The sequence below is a fragment of the Pleurodeles waltl genome, chromosome 5, assembly GCF_031143425.1.
Source record: "Pleurodeles waltl isolate 20211129_DDA chromosome 5, aPleWal1.hap1.20221129, whole genome shotgun sequence".
Classification (NCBI taxonomy): domain Eukaryota; kingdom Metazoa; phylum Chordata; class Amphibia; order Caudata; family Salamandridae; genus Pleurodeles; species Pleurodeles waltl.
Genome location: NC_090444.1, coordinates 1720094255 through 1720112392, shown reverse-complemented (window position 1 = coordinate 1720112392; position 18138 = coordinate 1720094255). Strand labels below are relative to the sequence as shown.

At 45.7% G+C, this 18138-nt stretch overlaps 1 protein-coding gene across 1 annotated transcript in view; it reads right to left on the bottom strand.

Moving 5' to 3' along the window:
- Positions 1 to 15290, bottom strand: part of CYP39A1 (cytochrome P450 family 39 subfamily A member 1) — a 284249-nt gene extending 268959 nt beyond the window's left edge. The window contains exons 1-2 of the mRNA XM_069236086.1: positions 15055 to 15290; positions 9251 to 9386 (exon numbers count right to left, since the gene is read on the bottom strand). Coding sequence (XP_069092187.1) covers positions 9251 to 9386; positions 15055 to 15234 — 316 coding nt within the window. The 5' untranslated portion in view covers positions 15235 to 15290. The remainder of the gene's footprint in view (positions 1 to 9250; positions 9387 to 15054) is intronic.
- Between the last annotated feature and the right edge of the window lie 2848 nt (positions 15291 to 18138).

Here is an 18138-nt window from a genome sequence, read left to right as displayed (position 1 = left end):
AAACCTGGAGCTGCCAGGAGATTAGTGATTCCTCAGGAGTACAGAAAGTTCCTCCTAACTCTAGCCCACGACATTCCCCTAGCTGGACATCTGGGGCAAATGAAAACTTGGGACAGGCTTGTTCCCCTGTTTCATTGGCCTAGGATGTCTGAGGACACAAAGGAATTTTGTAAGTCCTGTGAAACCTGTCAAGCCAGTGGCAAAACCGGTGGCACTCCAAAGGCACCCCTTATTCCACTGCCTGTGGTTAGGGTTCCCTTTGAAAGGGTAGGGTTGACATAGTTGGCCCCCTTGACCCTCCTACTGCTTCAGGCAATAGGTTTATCTTGGTGGTAGTGGACCATGCCACAAGATATCCTGAAGCTATTCCTTTAAGGACCACTACAGCACCTGCAGTGGCAAAGGCCCTCCTGGGAATATTTTCCAGGGTGGGCTTCCCAAAGGAAGTAGTATCAGACAGGGGAAGCAATTTCATGTCTGCATACTTAAAGGCCATGTGGAAGGAGTGTGGTGTGACTTACAAGTTCACTACACCCTATCATCCACAAACAAATGGACTAGTGGAGAGATTTAATAAAACTCTCAAAGGCATGATTATGGGTCTCCCTGAAAAACTCCGCAGGAGATGGGATATCCTGTTACCATGCCTCCTTTCTGCCTACAGGGAGGTACCCCAGAAAGGAGTGGGCTTCAGCCCCTTTGAACTCCTCTTTGGTCACCCTGTTAGGGGTCCACTAACACTTGTCAAGGAGGGTTGGGAACAACCTTTAAAAGCTCCAAAACAAGATATTGTGGACTATGTACTTGGCCTCAGATCAAGGATGGCTGAGTATATGAAAAAGGCCAGTAAAAACCTTCAGGCCAGCCAAGAGCTCCAGAAGCAATGGCATGATCAGAAGGCTGTTTTGGTTCAGTACCAACCAGGGCAGAAAGTGTGGGTCTTGGAGCCTGTGGCCCCAAGAGCACTCCAAGATAAATGGAGTGGTCCCCACACAATTGTTGAGAAAAAGGGTGAAGTCACCTATTTAGTTGACTTAGGCACTGCAAGGAGTCCCCTTAGGGTACTCCTGAAACCCTACTATGACAGGGCTGATCTCACCCTGCTCATGGCAACTGATGAGGGACAGGAAGAAGACAGTGATCCTCTACCTGATCTCTTCTCTTCCACAGAACAAGATGCTCTTGTGGAAGGTGTAGTTTTGGCTGATTGTCTTACTGCTGAGCAGAAAGACCATTGCATAAATCTCCTGGGTCAGTTTTCTGAACTCTTCTTTACTGTGCCAGGTACCATTTCTTGGTGTGAGCACACTATAGATACTGGAGACAGTTTACCTGTCAAAAGTAAGATCTATAGGCAGCCTGACCATGTCAGGGACTACATAAAGAAAGAGGTACAGAAAATGCTAGAACTGGGAGTGGTTGAGCCTCTGAAAGCCCATGGGCTTCTCCTGTGGTACTTGCACCAAAACCCCATTCCAAAGATGGAAAGAAGGAAATGCGGTTTTGTGTAGACTATAGAGGTCTCAACCTGGTAACCAAAACTGATGCTCACCCTATACCCAGGGCAGATGAGCTCATAGATACACTGGCATCTGCCAAGTATCTAAGCACTTTTGATTTGACTGCAGGGTATTGGCAGATCAAATTGTCAGAAGATGCTAAACCTAAAACTGCATTTTCAACCATTGGAGGCCATTACCAGTTTACTGTAATGCCTTTTGGTTTGAAAAATGCACCTGCCACTTTTCAGAGGTTGGTGAACACAGTCCTGCAAGGGCTGGAAGCTTTCAGTGCAGCATATTTGGACGATATAGCTGTATTTAGCTCCAGTTGGGATGATCACCTGGTCCACCTATGGAAAGTTTTAGAGGCCCTGCAAAAGGCAGGCCTCACTATCAAGGCTTCAAAGTACCAGATAGGGCAGGGTAAGGTGGTTTATCTGGGACACCTTGTTGGTGGGGAACAGATTGCACCACTTCAGGGAAAAATCCAAACAATTATTGATTGGGTTCCCCCTACTACTCAGACTCAGGTGAGAGCCTTCCTAGGCCTCACTGGGTATTACAGGAGGTTCAATAAGAACTATGGCTCCATTGCAGCCCCTCTTAATGACCTCACATCCAAAAAAATGCCTAAAAAGGTATTATGGACAGCAAACTGTCAGAAAGCTTTTGAGGAGCTGAAGCAGGCCATGTGCTCTGCACCTGTCCTGAAAAGCCCTTGTTACTCTAAAAGATTCTATGTCCTAACTGATGCATCTGAATTAGGAGTAGGGGCAGTCCTATCACAACTTAATTCTGAGGGCCAGGATCAACCTGTTGCTTTTATTAGTAGGAGGTTAACCCCTAGAGAAAAGCGTTGGTCTGCCATTGAGAGGGAGGCCTTTGCTGTGGTCTGGGCTCTGAAGACGTTGAGGCCATACCTGTTTGGCACTCACTTCATTGTTCAGACAGACCACAAACCTCTACTTTGGCTAAAACAAATGAAAGGTGAAAATCCAAAATTGTTGAGGTGGTCCATATCCCTACAGGGAATGGACTATACAGTGGAACATAGACCTGGGAGTAGCCACTCCAATGCAGATGGAGTCTCCAGATATTTCCACTTAGACAATGAAGACTCATCAGGTCATGGCTAGTCTTATTGTCCTTCATTTGGGGGGGGGGGTTGTGTAGGAAAGTACCATCTTGCCTGGCATGTTACCCCCATTTTTCACTGTATATATGTTGTTTTAGTTGTATGTGTCACTGGGACCCTGTTCACCAGGGCCCCAGTGCTCATAAGTGTGCCTGAATGTGTTACCTGTGTAGTGACTAACTGTCTCACTGAGGCTCTGCTAATCAGAACCTCAGTGGTTATGCTCTCTCATTTCTTTCCAAATTGTCACTAACAGGCTAGTGACTAATTTCACCAATTTACATTGGCCTACTGGAACACCCTTATAATTCCCTAGTATATGGTACTGAGCTACCCAGGGTATTGGGGTTCCAGGAGATCCCTATGGGCTGCAGCATTTCTTTTGCCACCCATAGGGAGCTCTGACAATTCTTACACAGGCCTGCCACTGCAGCCTGAGTGAAATAACGTCCACGTTATTTCACAGCCATTTTACACTGCACTTAAGTAACTTATAAGTCACCTATATGTCTAACCTTTACCTGGTAAAGGTTAGGTGCAAAGTTACTTAGTGTAAGGGCACCCTGGCACTAGCCAAGGTGCCCCCACATTGTTCAGGGCCAATTCCCCGGACTTTGTGAGTGCGGGGACACCATTACACGCGTGCACTACATATAGGTCACTACCTATATGTAGCTTCACAATGGTAACTCCGAATATGGCCATGTAACATGTCTATGATCATGGAATTGCCCCCTCTATACCATCCTGGCATAGTTGGCACAATCCCATGATCCCAGTGGTCTGTAGCACAGACCCTGGTACTGCCAAACTGCCCTTCCTGGGGTTTCACTGCAGCTGCTGCTGCTGCCAACCCCTCAGACAGGCATCTGCCCTCCTGGGGTCCAGCCAGGCCTGGCCCAGGATGGCAGAACAAAGGACTTCCTCTGAGAGAGGGTGTTACACCCTCTCCCTTTGGAAAATGGTGTGAAGGCAGGGGAGGAGTAGCCTCCCCCAGCCTCTGGAAATGCTTTCTTGGGCACAGATGTGCCCAATTCTGCATAAGCCAGTCTACACCGGTTCAGGGGACCCCTTAGCCCTGCTCTGGCGCGAAACTGGACAAAGGAAAGGGGAGTGACCACTCCCCTGACCTGTACCTCCCCTGGGAGGTGCCCAGAGCTCCTCCAGTGTGCTCCAGACCTCTGCCATCTTGGAAACAGAGGTGCTGCTGGCACACTGGACTGCTCTGAGTGGCCAGTGCCACCAGGTGACGTCAGAGACTCCTTCTGATAGGCTCCTTCAGGTGTGGCTAGCCTATCCTCTCTCCTAGGTAGCCAAACCCTCTTTTCTGGCTATTTAGGGTCTCTGTCTCTGGGGAAACTTTAGATAACGAGTGCAAGAGCTCATCCGAGTTCCTCTGCATCTCTCTCTTCACCTTCTGCCAAGGAATCGACTGCTGACCACGCTGGAAGCCTGCAAAACTGCAACATAGTAGCAAAGACGACTACTGCAACTCTGTAACGCTGATCCTGCCGCCTTCTCGACTGTTTTCCTGGTGGTGTATGCTGTGGGGGTAGTCTGCCTCCTCTCTACACTAGAAGCTCCGAAGAAATCTCCCGTGGGTCGACGGAATCTTCCCCCTGCAACCGCAGGCACCAAAAAGCTGCATTACCGGTCCCTTGAGTCTCCTCTCAGCACGACGAGCGAGGTCCCTCGAATCCAGCAACTCTGTCCAAGTGACCCCCACAGTCCAGTGTCTCTTCAGTCCAAGTTTGGTGGAGGTAAGTCCTTGCCTCACCTCGCTAGACTGCATTGCTGGGAACCGCGACTTTTGCAGCTACTCCGGCCTCCGTGCACTTCCGGCGGAAATCCTTTGTGCACAGTCCAGCCTGGGTCCACGGCACTCTAACCTGCATTGCACGACCTCCTAAGTTGTTCTCCGGCGACGTGGGACTTCTTTGTGCGACTTCGGGTGAGCACCGTTTCACGCATCCTCGTAGTGCCTGTTTCTGGCACTTCTCCGGGTGCTACCTGCTGCTAAGAGGGCTCCTTGTCTTGCTCGACGTCCCCTCTACCTCCTGGTCCAATTTGTGACCTCCTGGTCCCTCCTGGGCCACAGCAGCATCTAAAAACGCTAACCGTACTATTTGCAGCTAGCAAGGCTTGTTGGAGTTCTTTCGGCGGGAAAACACTTCTGCACGACTCTCCACGGCGAGAGGGATCCGTCCACCAAAGGGGAAGTCTCTAGCCCTTTTCGTTCCTGCAGAAACCTCAGCTTCTTCTGTCCAGTAGAAGCTTCTTTGCACCCACAGCTGGCATTTCCTGGGCATCTGCCCATCTCCGACTTGCTTGTGACTTTTGGACTTGGTCCCCTTGTTCCACAGGTACCCTAGATTGGAAATCCATCGTTGTTGCATTGTTGGTTTGTGTCTTTCCTGCATTATTCCTCTATCACGACTTCTTTGTCCTTAGGGTACCTTTAGTGCACTTGGCACTCACTTTTCAGGGTCTTGGGGTGGGTTATTTTTCTAACTCTCACTATTTTCTAATAGTCCCAGCGACCCTCTACAAGGTCACATAGGTTTGGGGTCCATTCGTGGTTCGCATTCCACTTTTGGAGTATATGGTTTGTGTTGCCCCTATCCCTATGTGTCCCCATTGCATCCTATTGTAACTATACATTGTTTGCACTGTTTTCTAAGACTATACTGCATATTTTTGGTATTGTGTACATATATCTTGTGTATATTTCCTATCCTCTCACTGAGGGTACACTCTAAGATACTTTGGCATATTGTCATAAAAATAAAGTACCTTTATTTTTAGTATAACTGTGTATTGTGTTTTCTTATGATATTGTGCATATGACACTAAGTGGTACTGTAGTAGCTTCACACGTCTCCTAGTTCAGCCTAAGCTGCTCTGCTAAGCTACCATTATCTATCAGCCTATGCTGCTAGACACCCTATACACTAATAAGGGATAACTGGGCCTGGTGCAAGGTGCAAGTACCCCTTGGTACTCACTACAAGCCAGTCCAGCCTCCTACAGTACTATGAACAGGCCTGCGTGTTATTCCAACACATACGCTATTGACTAACAGATACCATAATTATTTTGCTAGCAAAGGTGCATGGGGCTGCAGGCCTTATCTTGAAATTATATACTCTGCCCGCACTACGCCACTCTGTTAAATGTAGTATAGTGGTTTCACCAACTGAATATGCGACAAGGAACTGGAACAATGCTACAGTCACAGTGTGAGTCTTTTTATGTAACGATGATGTGACGGAACTAAGGGCCATATGTACAAACACATTTTCCCATAGAGACAGAATGGGTAAAACCCTTTGCTACATCTGGCCCTAAGTTTGCACTTTTTATAATCTTGTCCATCCTATGAAAGGACCATGGAAAGATAGCTTTCACCTTGTTTAGACGTTATTACGTAGAATGCATAGTGATGGTCTTCTCCTGTGTAGTCCAATTGCTATTTCTTGCTGCTCCTTTCCAGTTGCTAACTTCTTACCCACTGCTTGACAGACTCGATCAAAGTTAGTTAAGCTGTAGTGATGCTACGTCTGTTTATACTTCTTTGTTCTGTATGCTGTATAAATATTTTTCTTGTACTGAGATTTGAAATACGTCATTGTAAAAAAAACTGCTTTTAATGTCACGCTGTACTTTAACGGTTTATATGTATTGATGTTTACCTTGCATAGGATTAATAGATTTCTGATTCAATTTTAAAATGCATAGCTATTAAGGCTGCACAATGCAAACCTAACATATATATTTTATGCAATGTTTCAGTAATTCCCAGGTAAGAGAGTCTAATGGTGTCCACAATGGGCCTAGGAATATATGTTATGCCGCAAACTGGGGCTGCAGAGAAGAGGGATTCATAGCCTCAAAAAATAAACACATCTTTCTCAAAATATAAAAAACACACCTAATTTGGATGTTTCTGGAGCACTGAAAATGAAGAACGTGATATGAAACTCATCCAAGCTTCTTGTATCAAGAAGACCAACACAGCAGATATCTCATTTTAGAATCCGGAGACATGCAAATGGTGGGTTATCATTGATCTGCTATTCAGCATTACTAAATTAATAAAATACGCAGGAGTTAACTCTACACGTGTTATAAGAACATGATGATGAAAAATAACTTTGAAGCAAAAAGCATTTAAACTTTTTACTTTACGTTTCTGTTGCCTGTTTGGGTTTTTTCACAGGAATTAATTGCATTTCTTTTAATCAAATGTATAAGATCTGACAAAAACATTTTTACTGACGTCTCTTTTTGTTGGTCTGTCTGTTGTTAGGGAATGCATGTGCAACAAAGGCCCACCACGTATGTAAAATGATACATTAAATACTTCTATGACCTTGCTTCTTCACAGAAAACCTGTTGCCCTCGCTTTACTGGATAGAGCTGTGGACCAATCCAGATTGTATGGTCTTGAGAGACATCATAGGAGATCTCTTCTCTAGGAATGGTGCATGCCTCTTTGATTTGTTTTAATCTAGATCTCCCTGATGCATGGCTCGTCCCTGACACTACTATGAAAGGACAGTTTCACTGTCAAGCTGCAGCACTATTAATGGTCCAGAGTATTATCACTGCCAAGCTGCGGTACTAAGAATGGTCTGGAGTATTATCACTGTCAAGAGTTGTACTAAGAATGGTCTGGAGTATTATCACTGTCATGCAGTGGTACTAAGAATGGTCTGGAGTATTATCACTGTCAAGAGTTGTACTAAGAATGGTCTGGAGTATTATCGTTGTCAAGCAGTGGTATTAAGAATGGTCTGGAGTATTATCACTGTCAAGCTGCGGTACTAAGAATGATCTGGAGTATTATCACTGTCATGCAGTGGTACTAAGAATGGTCCAGAGTACTATCACTGTCAAGCTGCTTCACTATAAATGGACCAGAGTATTATCACTGTCAAGTTGCAGCGCAATAAATGGACCAAAGTAACATCCCTTTCTACCTGCGGTATTTATGAATGGTCCTGAGTAATAACATTGTCAAGGTAGAGCACTATAAATGGTACAGAGTATTATCTGTAAATCTGCAGCGGCAGAACATGCTCCACTAGCAAACTTTGCCAAGCTGCCTTAAGACTTAACCTGGCACTATCCCAAAACACAGCACCGTTCACACCCACGAAATCATTATTTTCGCAGCTGAAACTGCCATAGAAAATGCTGCCTTTTACCATGATAATGCAATTACATTACTAGTGTGTTGATACACAAATGCTGCAATCATGGCTGAGACCACCAAATTCATTTTCATAGTAGCTGCAACAGTACTTTAACAGAAAACAACATTTTTGCCACAAGACAGACAAGGGAAATTCAACAAAACTTAGTTTCCACACTTTGCAAACTACAGCAACAACTTTTTATTTTGCGTAGCTATACAAATACACAAATTTCAGCTTGTCTCTCCCCTGAACATTTTAAATTGAGGCTAAATATAAGTCTGTTGACCTTTGGAATTTAGGGTCCGATGTACTATTCCTATTTGCAAACCAGGGATGTGCAAATTGCACACCAATTGGTTTGCGAATGTGAATGCAAATTTGAATGCCACATATCTACTAATATATTGCGTCACAAACTGTATAATCTCAGGGGATTGCCACACGACCTGCCTTAACAAAAAGAATTAGGCAAGTCACAGTCTCTGACCTCCTATGATTGGCTGCAAATGCAGGGATGGGGGACTACAAGCGACAGCAGACCTCCCTCTGGCCCTGCGCTTATATTTCCACAGAGAAACATGTTTTTAAAGCAGCACAGGTCCATGAAAGGGATCCTTGCTGCTCCTGAAGAAAAGCTTTCCAGTGTGGGAAGAGCAGGCAGAACCGCAACTCCCCCCCATTGTTGTTACCAGAGGCAGCCGCGGGGACAGCTTCCAGTTTGTGCATTAGATACCAACCAGTTGAAGGTGTTGGTATCTCGTGGACAGTTTGCAGTCTCAAAACCATTGATCCATTCAATCAATCAATCAATCAGGGATTTGTAAGGTGTACTACTCACCCGTGAGGGTCTCAAGGTGCTGAGAAGGGTAGGGGGAAGAAGGTGGGGGAGGAGGAGAGCTACTACTGCTCGAACAGCCAGGTCTCTCTGATTTGCAAAAAGGAGGGGGCGGTCCCATTTAGAACAATCCTATTTGTGATTTGCATACAGGGGCAAGAGCCCTTTTAAGAGTCAAAAAGACTTTTCTGTCTCGTAAAACGTTATAGTAAGATGGTATACTGCAGGTGAATACTCTGTGATTTTGTGAAACGCAGGCTTTGTGACCGCAAAAATACCTCTGTACATCAGTCCCTTAGTTCCGTTATCTGCTTTTAAGCTAAACTACGACCAAGACCACTAACCAAACCGTGGCACTTTTCTTCATATTTGCTTACAGCTCCCAGCGAATATTGTTTCGGGATTCCTTTAACATAAGCCAGCCTAGAACCAGAGGCCATGAAATCCAGCGTAACTCCACCTTCTCCTGCGGTTCTAATTACTATTGCCCAATTGTGTAATTTGGTGGAGGCCAGGTTTAAAATACAACATTGGAATTGGTTAGGACCAACATTGGGTTAACAAAACAGAGTCTTACCTGTATATTGAACAGGCTTTTGCACCGCTTGCGGAAAATCCACTTGCTTTGAAGTAAAAAATGCAGCCACGCCTTCTTCATCGAAAACAAATGTCATTCGGTTTCCCGCAGCCAATACAGTAAATACTGGTCCATACTAAAACATAAGCGAAAACAACATTGCACCTTAAATTCCCAATACTAGTCATCGGCTGAAGACTAAAAGAAGCCCAACATGCACAGACAAGGCCAATCAGGTTGACCTAGGTATATAGAAAAGAAGCTCTCAGTTTGAGTAATGCAAAGGAGAGGCGGCATAGGTGTGTAGGTATAATCCTCGTTTGTCATGCACAGGAATCTTGCTGCACGGTTTGTAGTGTTCTGTGTCCTGGGGAACACGACACTGCTTCTTGATATGTTGAACCAGTCTTGTATGTAAGTGAAGCTCGAGGGAAAATAGTTCACTACCTGATTTACAAACGACTGGTGTTTGCAAGTAGGATAACACAGGAGCAAAGGAGTGGAGATGGCACAGAGTGGGATGTGCGGGGCAATGTGGGCGCAAATAGTGGGGTGCTACGGCTTGGAGATTGATGCAAAAGGTGGTCAGTGCAGGCTCTGATATCCACCTGAAAACATCCGCTGACATCCAAGCCTTTAACTCTCACCTCCTTAAATACTTTTACTTTGTTCTAACTTCAACATAGTTTGAGAACAAATACCTTGGGAAGTGTTCATTTCAAATTTACTGTTAGAACTACAAATTTTTAGAGGTGAAGAAAATGGGCTGTCTGGCTGCTGTTTGAACTGTAAAATACAGCAATAGTCAAGGTTCAGTGGGCCCCTAAGCCTCTGGCCCACGGTGCCACTGCACCTGCTTCACCAATGAAAGCTACGTCTCTAAGTAAGTTTCTCCTGAAATAAACAATTCCCAGCAGTAAGAAAGTTGAAAATAATTTGTCTTTGGGTGCCGTATAGGTCTTCCCTTGATGATGTGCCTTTTCCCTCCTCTTAAGGGGTCTCACATGGTTCTGATTGGCTGGAAGAGGAAAGTGATGAATAAACACAATTTCTGGGTGATAAGTAGGGCTTCCCTACACAGCCTCGACCATGGACTCTTTACCCACCTGCCATCCACTTATCCAAATTGTGTACCCCTTCTGGGTAGTGGCAGCTCTGCTTTGCCAAGTAAGTGAGTGTGCATGGTGGAAACTGGTGCTTGCATCAGTACCTTTGACCCTCCCCGGCCGCTGATCATACAAGACATCCATCTTGATATGGGAGAGCAATCTCGAGGAAACCTGATAGCTGACATTAACTGTCAGAAAGGAATCGAGAACATGGCCTATGAAGGGGGTAGATCAATCGCACCCATGGAGATGAATGAATCGATGGATGTATGTTGGAGTATGTGGGAATAAGCAGCAGTAGCAGCAAGTAGGAGTAAAAGCCAGTGCAAGAAATACGAGAAGTTAGAGTAGGAGTAAGGAGAAAGATTGAGTAGGAATAATTAGGGGTGAGATTAAGAGGAGACGCAGGTAGAGTAAGAATAAGCACATAGTAGTATGAGTAAGCAGGAGAAAGTAAAGGAGGTATCAGTAATGAGAAGTAAAATTATAATTGGAAGTCGAAGTAAGAAGTAATAAAAGTAGGAATGAATACAAGTAAAAAGAAGTGTGGCAGTAACAGTATGCACATGTGGAGTAGGGCTAACTGAGGGGTAAATTTATGAGTAAGAGTGTGAGAGTAAACGTAGGAGTTAGTATGGGTGAGAGGAGGGGCAAGAGTATCGCCTATGGGATTAACAAAACGTTTTGTTGTTGGGATTTTTAGCCTGGTGAGCAGTTGTGCAATATAAGTTACTAAAACTCCGTAAAAGTGTTATGGCTTGTTCATTGTTAAATACAAAATAAAATTGCGTACAATAGCAGGGGGCAGCGTAGAGATGCCATAGAGAGAGCTCAGGTGTGACTGTGCCCTGACGCAAAATGGAGCATTTCACAGATGGCCGTATAAACTACTTCACGCCCCTGAGTCTGTAGGGGGCTCAGATGGGCCCTGGGGCTGGCGGGAGCTCAACAGGACCATAGAGGCTCCAGAAGGGTGAGAGGAAGAGTGAGGCTGGAAAGGGGTTTCAAAGTCTAGCTGAGTCTGAGGCGCGGTGAGAGGGAGTGACAAGGCCTCTGGGGTGGAGCCAGTTAAAGTGACACTGAGGAATATGCGGTGCGCTGAGAGGGCGTGGGAGTGATAAGGCTTCAGGGTGGGGCCAGTTAGAGGGACAATGAGGATGGTGCGGTGTGCTGAGAGGGCGTGGGAGTGGCAAGGGCTCGGGTGGAGCCAGTTAGAGGGACACTGAGGATGGTGCGGAGCGCTGAGAGGGCGTGGGAGTGACAAGGCCTCGGGGTGGGCCAGTTAGAGGGACACTGAGGATGATGCGGAGCGCTGAGAGGGTGTGGGAGTGACAAGGCCTCGGGGTGGGGCCAGTTAGAGGGACACTGAGGATGATGCGGAGCGCTGAGAGGGTGTGGGAGTGGCAAGGCCTCAGGGTGGGGCCAGTTAGAGGGACACGGAGGATGATGCGGAGCGCTGAGAGGGCGTGGGAGTGACAAGGCTTCGGGGTGGGGCCAGTTAGAGGGACACTGAGGATGATGCGGAGCGCTGAGAGGGCGTGGGAGTGACAAGGCCTCGGGGTGGGGCCAGTTAGAGGGACACTGAGGATGATGCGGAGCGCTGAGAGGGTGTGGGAGTGACAAGGCCTCGGGGTGGGGCCAGTTAGAGGGACACTGAGGATGATGCAGGGGTTGGGAAGGTTGGACCCTGGTGTTCCTGAAAGACAAGGCTATGGGATCGTTATTGGGAACCTTGGACTGATGCCTTCCAGTCCCTTTTTAGAATTTCGAGATGCCGGGGTAGAACAGAGGTGAAGACGCGTCATACTAGAGAGTAACAAGCAATGGAAAAATCGGAAATAGTTGTTGGGCTATTCCCTTTCTCTAGTACTTGCTACCACAGTGTAACATCTCAGTAAACAATGTTGTGTGCCTGTCCTTGTCTGTGACAGTTGTTCGGACTTTTTCTGACGTTTAAACATGCGACAACCTGCTCTTTACTACACACGCAGTTGCTTAAAATGCTGCACTGAAAGTACATAAATTGATTTGCTTAAAAGTGATCGTAATCCGGACACCGAATTCTGATGAATCAATTGGTATTTAGAGAACCGACCTATGTATTAATAGGTTGCTTCTCAAGTTACAGATTCATAGTGAGTCGCATTGCGACATATTCCATTAATATGCATGATGTAGGTCGCAAATTGCATCCCATAATGAGTGGCTATAATGACAGACATGGTGGCCTTCTGGGGTCAGCAGCCCACTAAGTATGTGATTGCTAAAGGAAAATTACACAACCCTTTTTATGAGCAGGCAGTGGTCTCAGGGACTCTAAACATCTAGGAACCTATAGAACTTAAAGGAAGTACTAATAGACTGATCTAAACCACCATTATTGTAGTGGACTGCATTCCAGATCAAAGCAGCAAGAGTGTTAAGTGAATATTGAATGATGCAATGGAAACGTGATGCATAACGCACACGGCACATTTAACTTGGAATTTGCAGGCGGTGCACAGTGCTCAATCCGCCACCTGAAGTTAAAATAACTGAACGGGGTAAAGTTTTTGCAAGCAAAGGCTCGTAGTCTACCCTTGACCCCAATAGCAAGCCAGGGCATACTAGGTAAACAGCCTTGCTGAAATCGGCCATGGCTTTTATCCCTCACCCATCCAGATGGCAAGACTCCAGCCCTGCTGTTCTCAAGACTTTGGACTTTGTTCTCTGACTATCTATGTGGACTACTGAAATGGACTAACGCCACGGAAGCAGTATTATCTATTGTGTGCTGCTGTTGCAAACAGCCACCTCAACCCCAACGCCAACTTTATATATATATTTTTTTGGTTTAGTCAGTGCTTAGTTTGTACCGGTGTTTTCTGGTGCTCGGCACCTATTTTTTCACCAGATAGAGGCACTGTTTGCCTATTTCTTAGCAGAATTCCTCGGTGGTGTTTTAATATAACTATATAAACACAGCTGTAGAGCTGTCACTGTCATTTGGCAATAGCTAGACATGTGCCAGCTACAGTTGTCTCCCGAAAAAGACTTTGGGCCCTGGCACTTAATTTTTTTACTAATCAAGTACTGGGTTTACTAATCAGTCGGTGCTTAATAAAATGCCCTCGGGGTTAGTATTAGCAAAATGGTCATTGTTAGGTGGAGAACAGGAAATGTCTCTGCTGTTTGTTTTAGGTCCAAAGTGCAGATGGTGGAAGGTATCGCCTCAGTACTCTTTTTGTGAGGAAGCGTATACTACCATCAACTACAGCACAACGCGGAGTATTTTATTTTGGTACTCTGTAATGTGTGCAACATGCAGGGTAGAAAGCTTAGTACAGACACCTGTACTTTGCAAACAGCTTAATTTAGTATTTTGTTGTACTCGGCTGAGGTAATAAATATAGGCATGGCAAATATATTAAGCAGCAATAACTTTCAAATTATGCGGCAGGATTCACTAAATTATGCTGCAAGGAAAGGCAAATTAAGAGGTATGTAATATGATTAAAGTCAAATAAAGCAACACATTCTTTTTAACACATTTTAACACAGATAAAGTGCGTAAAGATTATAAAAATGCATAGATGTCTTTAGAAGGTAAATTATATATATTCGTCATGCTTGTTTTTACACTATTAATAATTTTCTCTATGATTGACGAATTAACTCTGTAAATTGTCAGGCGCAGAGCTGAACTCCAAGTACTACAGTTTTAAGAACTTTTGAACAGGGTGAGAGAGAAGCACTTTACGCAGCAGATTGGTCTTGAATGTAGAGTATTTTTAGTTTGTTTTCTGCCTGCGCTGTGGTTTCATATGTGCTTGAAATTAAGTGAAACACACTGCACAGTGGTGGTGGTGTGGGGGGGGGGGGGGGCAACATTTCACCACTGCGCTGCCATGATACCGACTGGAGGGACAGTATTTATTTGTTACCTGTCTGCAGGGCAGGCCCTTAGTACGGGCGAGTTGCGCACACGCCCGGGGCCTTGCTCTTTAGAGGGGCGCAGGAGCAGCCTACAGCAGTCTCCCCCTAAACTGGCTCTAAATCTAAGTGTAATAAAGACTGTTCTGAAGTCCATTTTCTCTTGCCCCTCCTCCATCCCATTTTCACAGCATATTGACAATTAAATATGACAACTGGGAGCGGGTGCCACATAGTTTTGCCCATGGCGCTACCTAAGCAAAGGCCAGTTCTGTCTGCCTGGTATTTAGGTGAGTTGACTACATTGTATATCACCTGTCTGTGGTTCAGTGGCGTTAGAGATTTTCTAGTGGGTGTAGAAGATGGAGGGGGGGATCTTGTACTGTGCACGGACGAATATACGGGATCTGGTCCATGTAGATGACACCGGATCTCCTGTGCAGGTGCTCTGTAGACCTGTCTGCTGGGAGGGGGTGTTTACTGAGCGTCCTGCATGCATTATGCAGTTGCTGAATGCTAATCCGCCTTATGAGCGAGAGGCAGCGGTTTCAGTAGTTTTACCTCTTTACCTCTGAAGGCAGAGATGCTTCTTCATCTGCTGTGGTACAGGGGGCGACCCTTTCACCAGCCCTGTGCAGAGGCGCCTGGGTAGTATTTTCCCTCGTGGGTGCTGCAAGGTCTCAGACCTTTTTACCTGGACTTAGCAGTGCTCTTGCACATTATCAATATCTCGTGCACTATGCCCGGCGCGTGCATGACATGCATCTGGTTCCTTCGTTTTACCTCTATTCTTGCCCGCTGGATAAACTCCAAGGGGGCTTTCCCCAGCTCAAAGGCAGCTCCGAACCAGGGGATCCAGCCTCGGACGCAGGGCGGGGCGGCGGGCGCTCTCCACCGCAGCAGGAGCACCTTGAAGAGCAGAGCGAGGGCCAGGGTGAGCAGCACGGCGGCAGCGGGGTCCATGGTGCCCTGCGCGGCTCCTCCGCCGCCTCTGGGGCCGCCTCAGCTCACCGAGCTCTGGCTCAGGGCGCGCGGCACCAAGTCACCTGCCACAGCTGGCCAATCACCAGCGTGAGAGCGCCCACGGCGACCAATAGGAATGCGACCGGGGAGAGGCCTCGCGGTATGCCAAGGCTTCGCACGCTGCCTGTGGGTGAAACCGTGACCCGCCAGCCTTATGGGGTTGCCAGGATTAAGAAATTCAAGATAAAGCCGGGCTATGTCCTTGCTCCATGGGTTGGATCTATTAAAACGACCGGGTCTGAGTCTGCCAAAAGTGAAAATAGTTTTGGGCTACGCTCAAATTTCCAACCTTTCAGTGTCGAAAATGCTTTCGACATGTTCTCACTTAGATGATTCGGGATGTGTGATCAGAGCAATGCCAGGGAAGCACACATCCCTGCATATTTTTCAACACCAGATCCAACCTGCATCAAGCGAGCTGTCATGGTCACCCAGCCCAACTACCTCAAATAATAAATAATAATAATAAAGTTGTTGTGGTGCTCAGTGCTTTCAACCGGCAGGTAGTGCGTGGATATGAGTACCTGCACATTTTACATTCCAGATTGAGGAGACCACCACTACTTAGGAAGGGTGCAGTACTTTTAATGGAAATATCTGAACTTCTAAGTAGCAAACAGGTGCAGTTTGTGGATGCATAATTACTGCACAGAGGCAGCATTCAACTTTGCATAGCATCAAAACACACAACCACTGCAAAAGCGTCATTTAAATGCTTTCATTTATCACTGATAAATTCAAGTGATTGGTGGAAGGCTTGAGTACATCTCAGCCACTGATAATTACTCTAGGCCCTTTTCTTTTTTAGGGTCGAGCCTGCGTTGCATGCGCTCGCGCATACATATTGCAGCGAGACGCTTTAGTGTTTAGAAAGGGGCTCGGAGCCCTGTCGACTTCACGTCAGTGTTTTTGATTGGTTCGTGGGCTTGCCTAATAAAATCTGCTTGCTTTCATTAGTCGAAGGGCAGCATACGTCATGCCTTTTCCGGTGGCTAGCCCTCCTCCAGCGCATCGACCAAGTACAGAAAACATGCGAGGCTCCCTGTTTTCTGTCCATCTCGTGGACTACTTTTTCTCTTATTTACTAGCGCGATTTCTGAGCGCTTTACATAGTTAATTGCACTTTTTCAGGTTACGTACATAAATGCACTTTTGCCTATAGGTGAAAAGTCTGGTTAGGAGTTTACAACGCTATCAGCTCTAACATGAGCAAACGTGAGACCCGTTGCATTGCAAATGCTTGTTTTTATTGTGCCCCTCCAGGCTCACTGTGGGACAAACATTAACCAGCCAGCTTTGCCAGTTTTGTCTAAAGGGGATAGTTCAGCCTCAACTTCCAGACCACACCACTCACAACAAGACCTAGAGCAACCCAAGACTAGTTTGGGCCTTATTGGGCTTTATCAGTGAAGTACCGCTTAAGCGCACATCTGAGCATACATGTTGGCCGTAGGATATGCCGCTGAGAAAAACAAAAAAAATACATGGATTGTTTTTTTAAGCAAAATGTCTTTAAAATAAGCTAAAAGCACCACAATGTTCAAGCATACAAATCAGGTTACAAAATTATGCAGTTAGAATGCTTGAATTAGTTTCATACAACATTAATTGCTTGGGCACCATTGCAATCCATCATGTTTTGATCACTGTGTCAATGCAGTTGGGGACAGACCTTATGCCTTGGCCCTGCTCCAAAAATAATGCTGCCCAGATGACCAGGTAAGATACTCTCTGAACTGAGACAAGACAATATGACCAGGACCGAGTCTTATGGGAATCTAGTTGATCCCTTTCTGAAGTAGCACAGACAAGACAACAGAGAATGGTTTGGAATTTGTCCCAGAATAATTCCCAGCAGTTCTGATTAATTCAAGGATTTACATCCGCCACTTTTCCACGCTCCCAGTGAGTAGAATGGGCACACTTCAACAATTATCAAGGTGCCCGCTACTTCCTCTCATTGGCTTTGCAAAGCTCCGCCTTTCAGGAGAGTTAGCTCAATCCCTTGGGTTAGGCTGACTGTGGTACTTTCGAATGCCTTACTGATTCAGCTTTTTGTGACCAGCTGGATATTTCTTTAAAAGAAAAAGACTTTGGCCAAAGACATTTTAGGGACTGAGGGGACTCTGCTAAGCTGTGGGGATGTGTGTAGGGAAACTTATCTAGTATTTTCTAGCACCATAGAATGGGCATGTAGAGTCATTACCTCTACCATGTTCTCTGCGTTTCTTGGTACTACACTCATAATCCTGTGATTAATTGGCAAGAAGAATCAGTGATCTTATCCTCTCAAAACTGTTGCGAGACCTGTTAGCTGAGAAACAATATGCATCTGTAACAACCACTGCTATGTTTGCAGTGCAGAATAATTAAGAAGAATCGTATGAGAAGCTTATGAGTTCTTTCTAGATGTGTTCAGCAAAAAGAAAGCTAAGGAACGTTCACCTCATTGGGTAAAGAACTGTCCTCTTGATCTCGTTCTAAAAACTGAGATTTCTAACAGGCGGGTATATCTGTTTAGTCCACTGGAAGTTGCCATTCTGAAGATGTATTGGAGGACACATGAAACAAAAATTGCATTTGACAGTCCATCTACCCCGCAGGTGCACCTATTGTCTTTTTATTCTGGAAGGTGCGTGTCAGACTTGTGTGAATTACAGAGAGTTAATTTTCATCACTACTATTATAATTCACAATCGGCATCCTCTTCCGCTCATATCTCCACTGCTTGATCAGGTGAAAGTAGTCAAGGTATTTTCTAAATTGGATCTTCGGGGGACCTATAATTTGGTATACATCAAATGAGTGTAAGAGCGCTTTTAATACCAAATGTGGGCATTATGA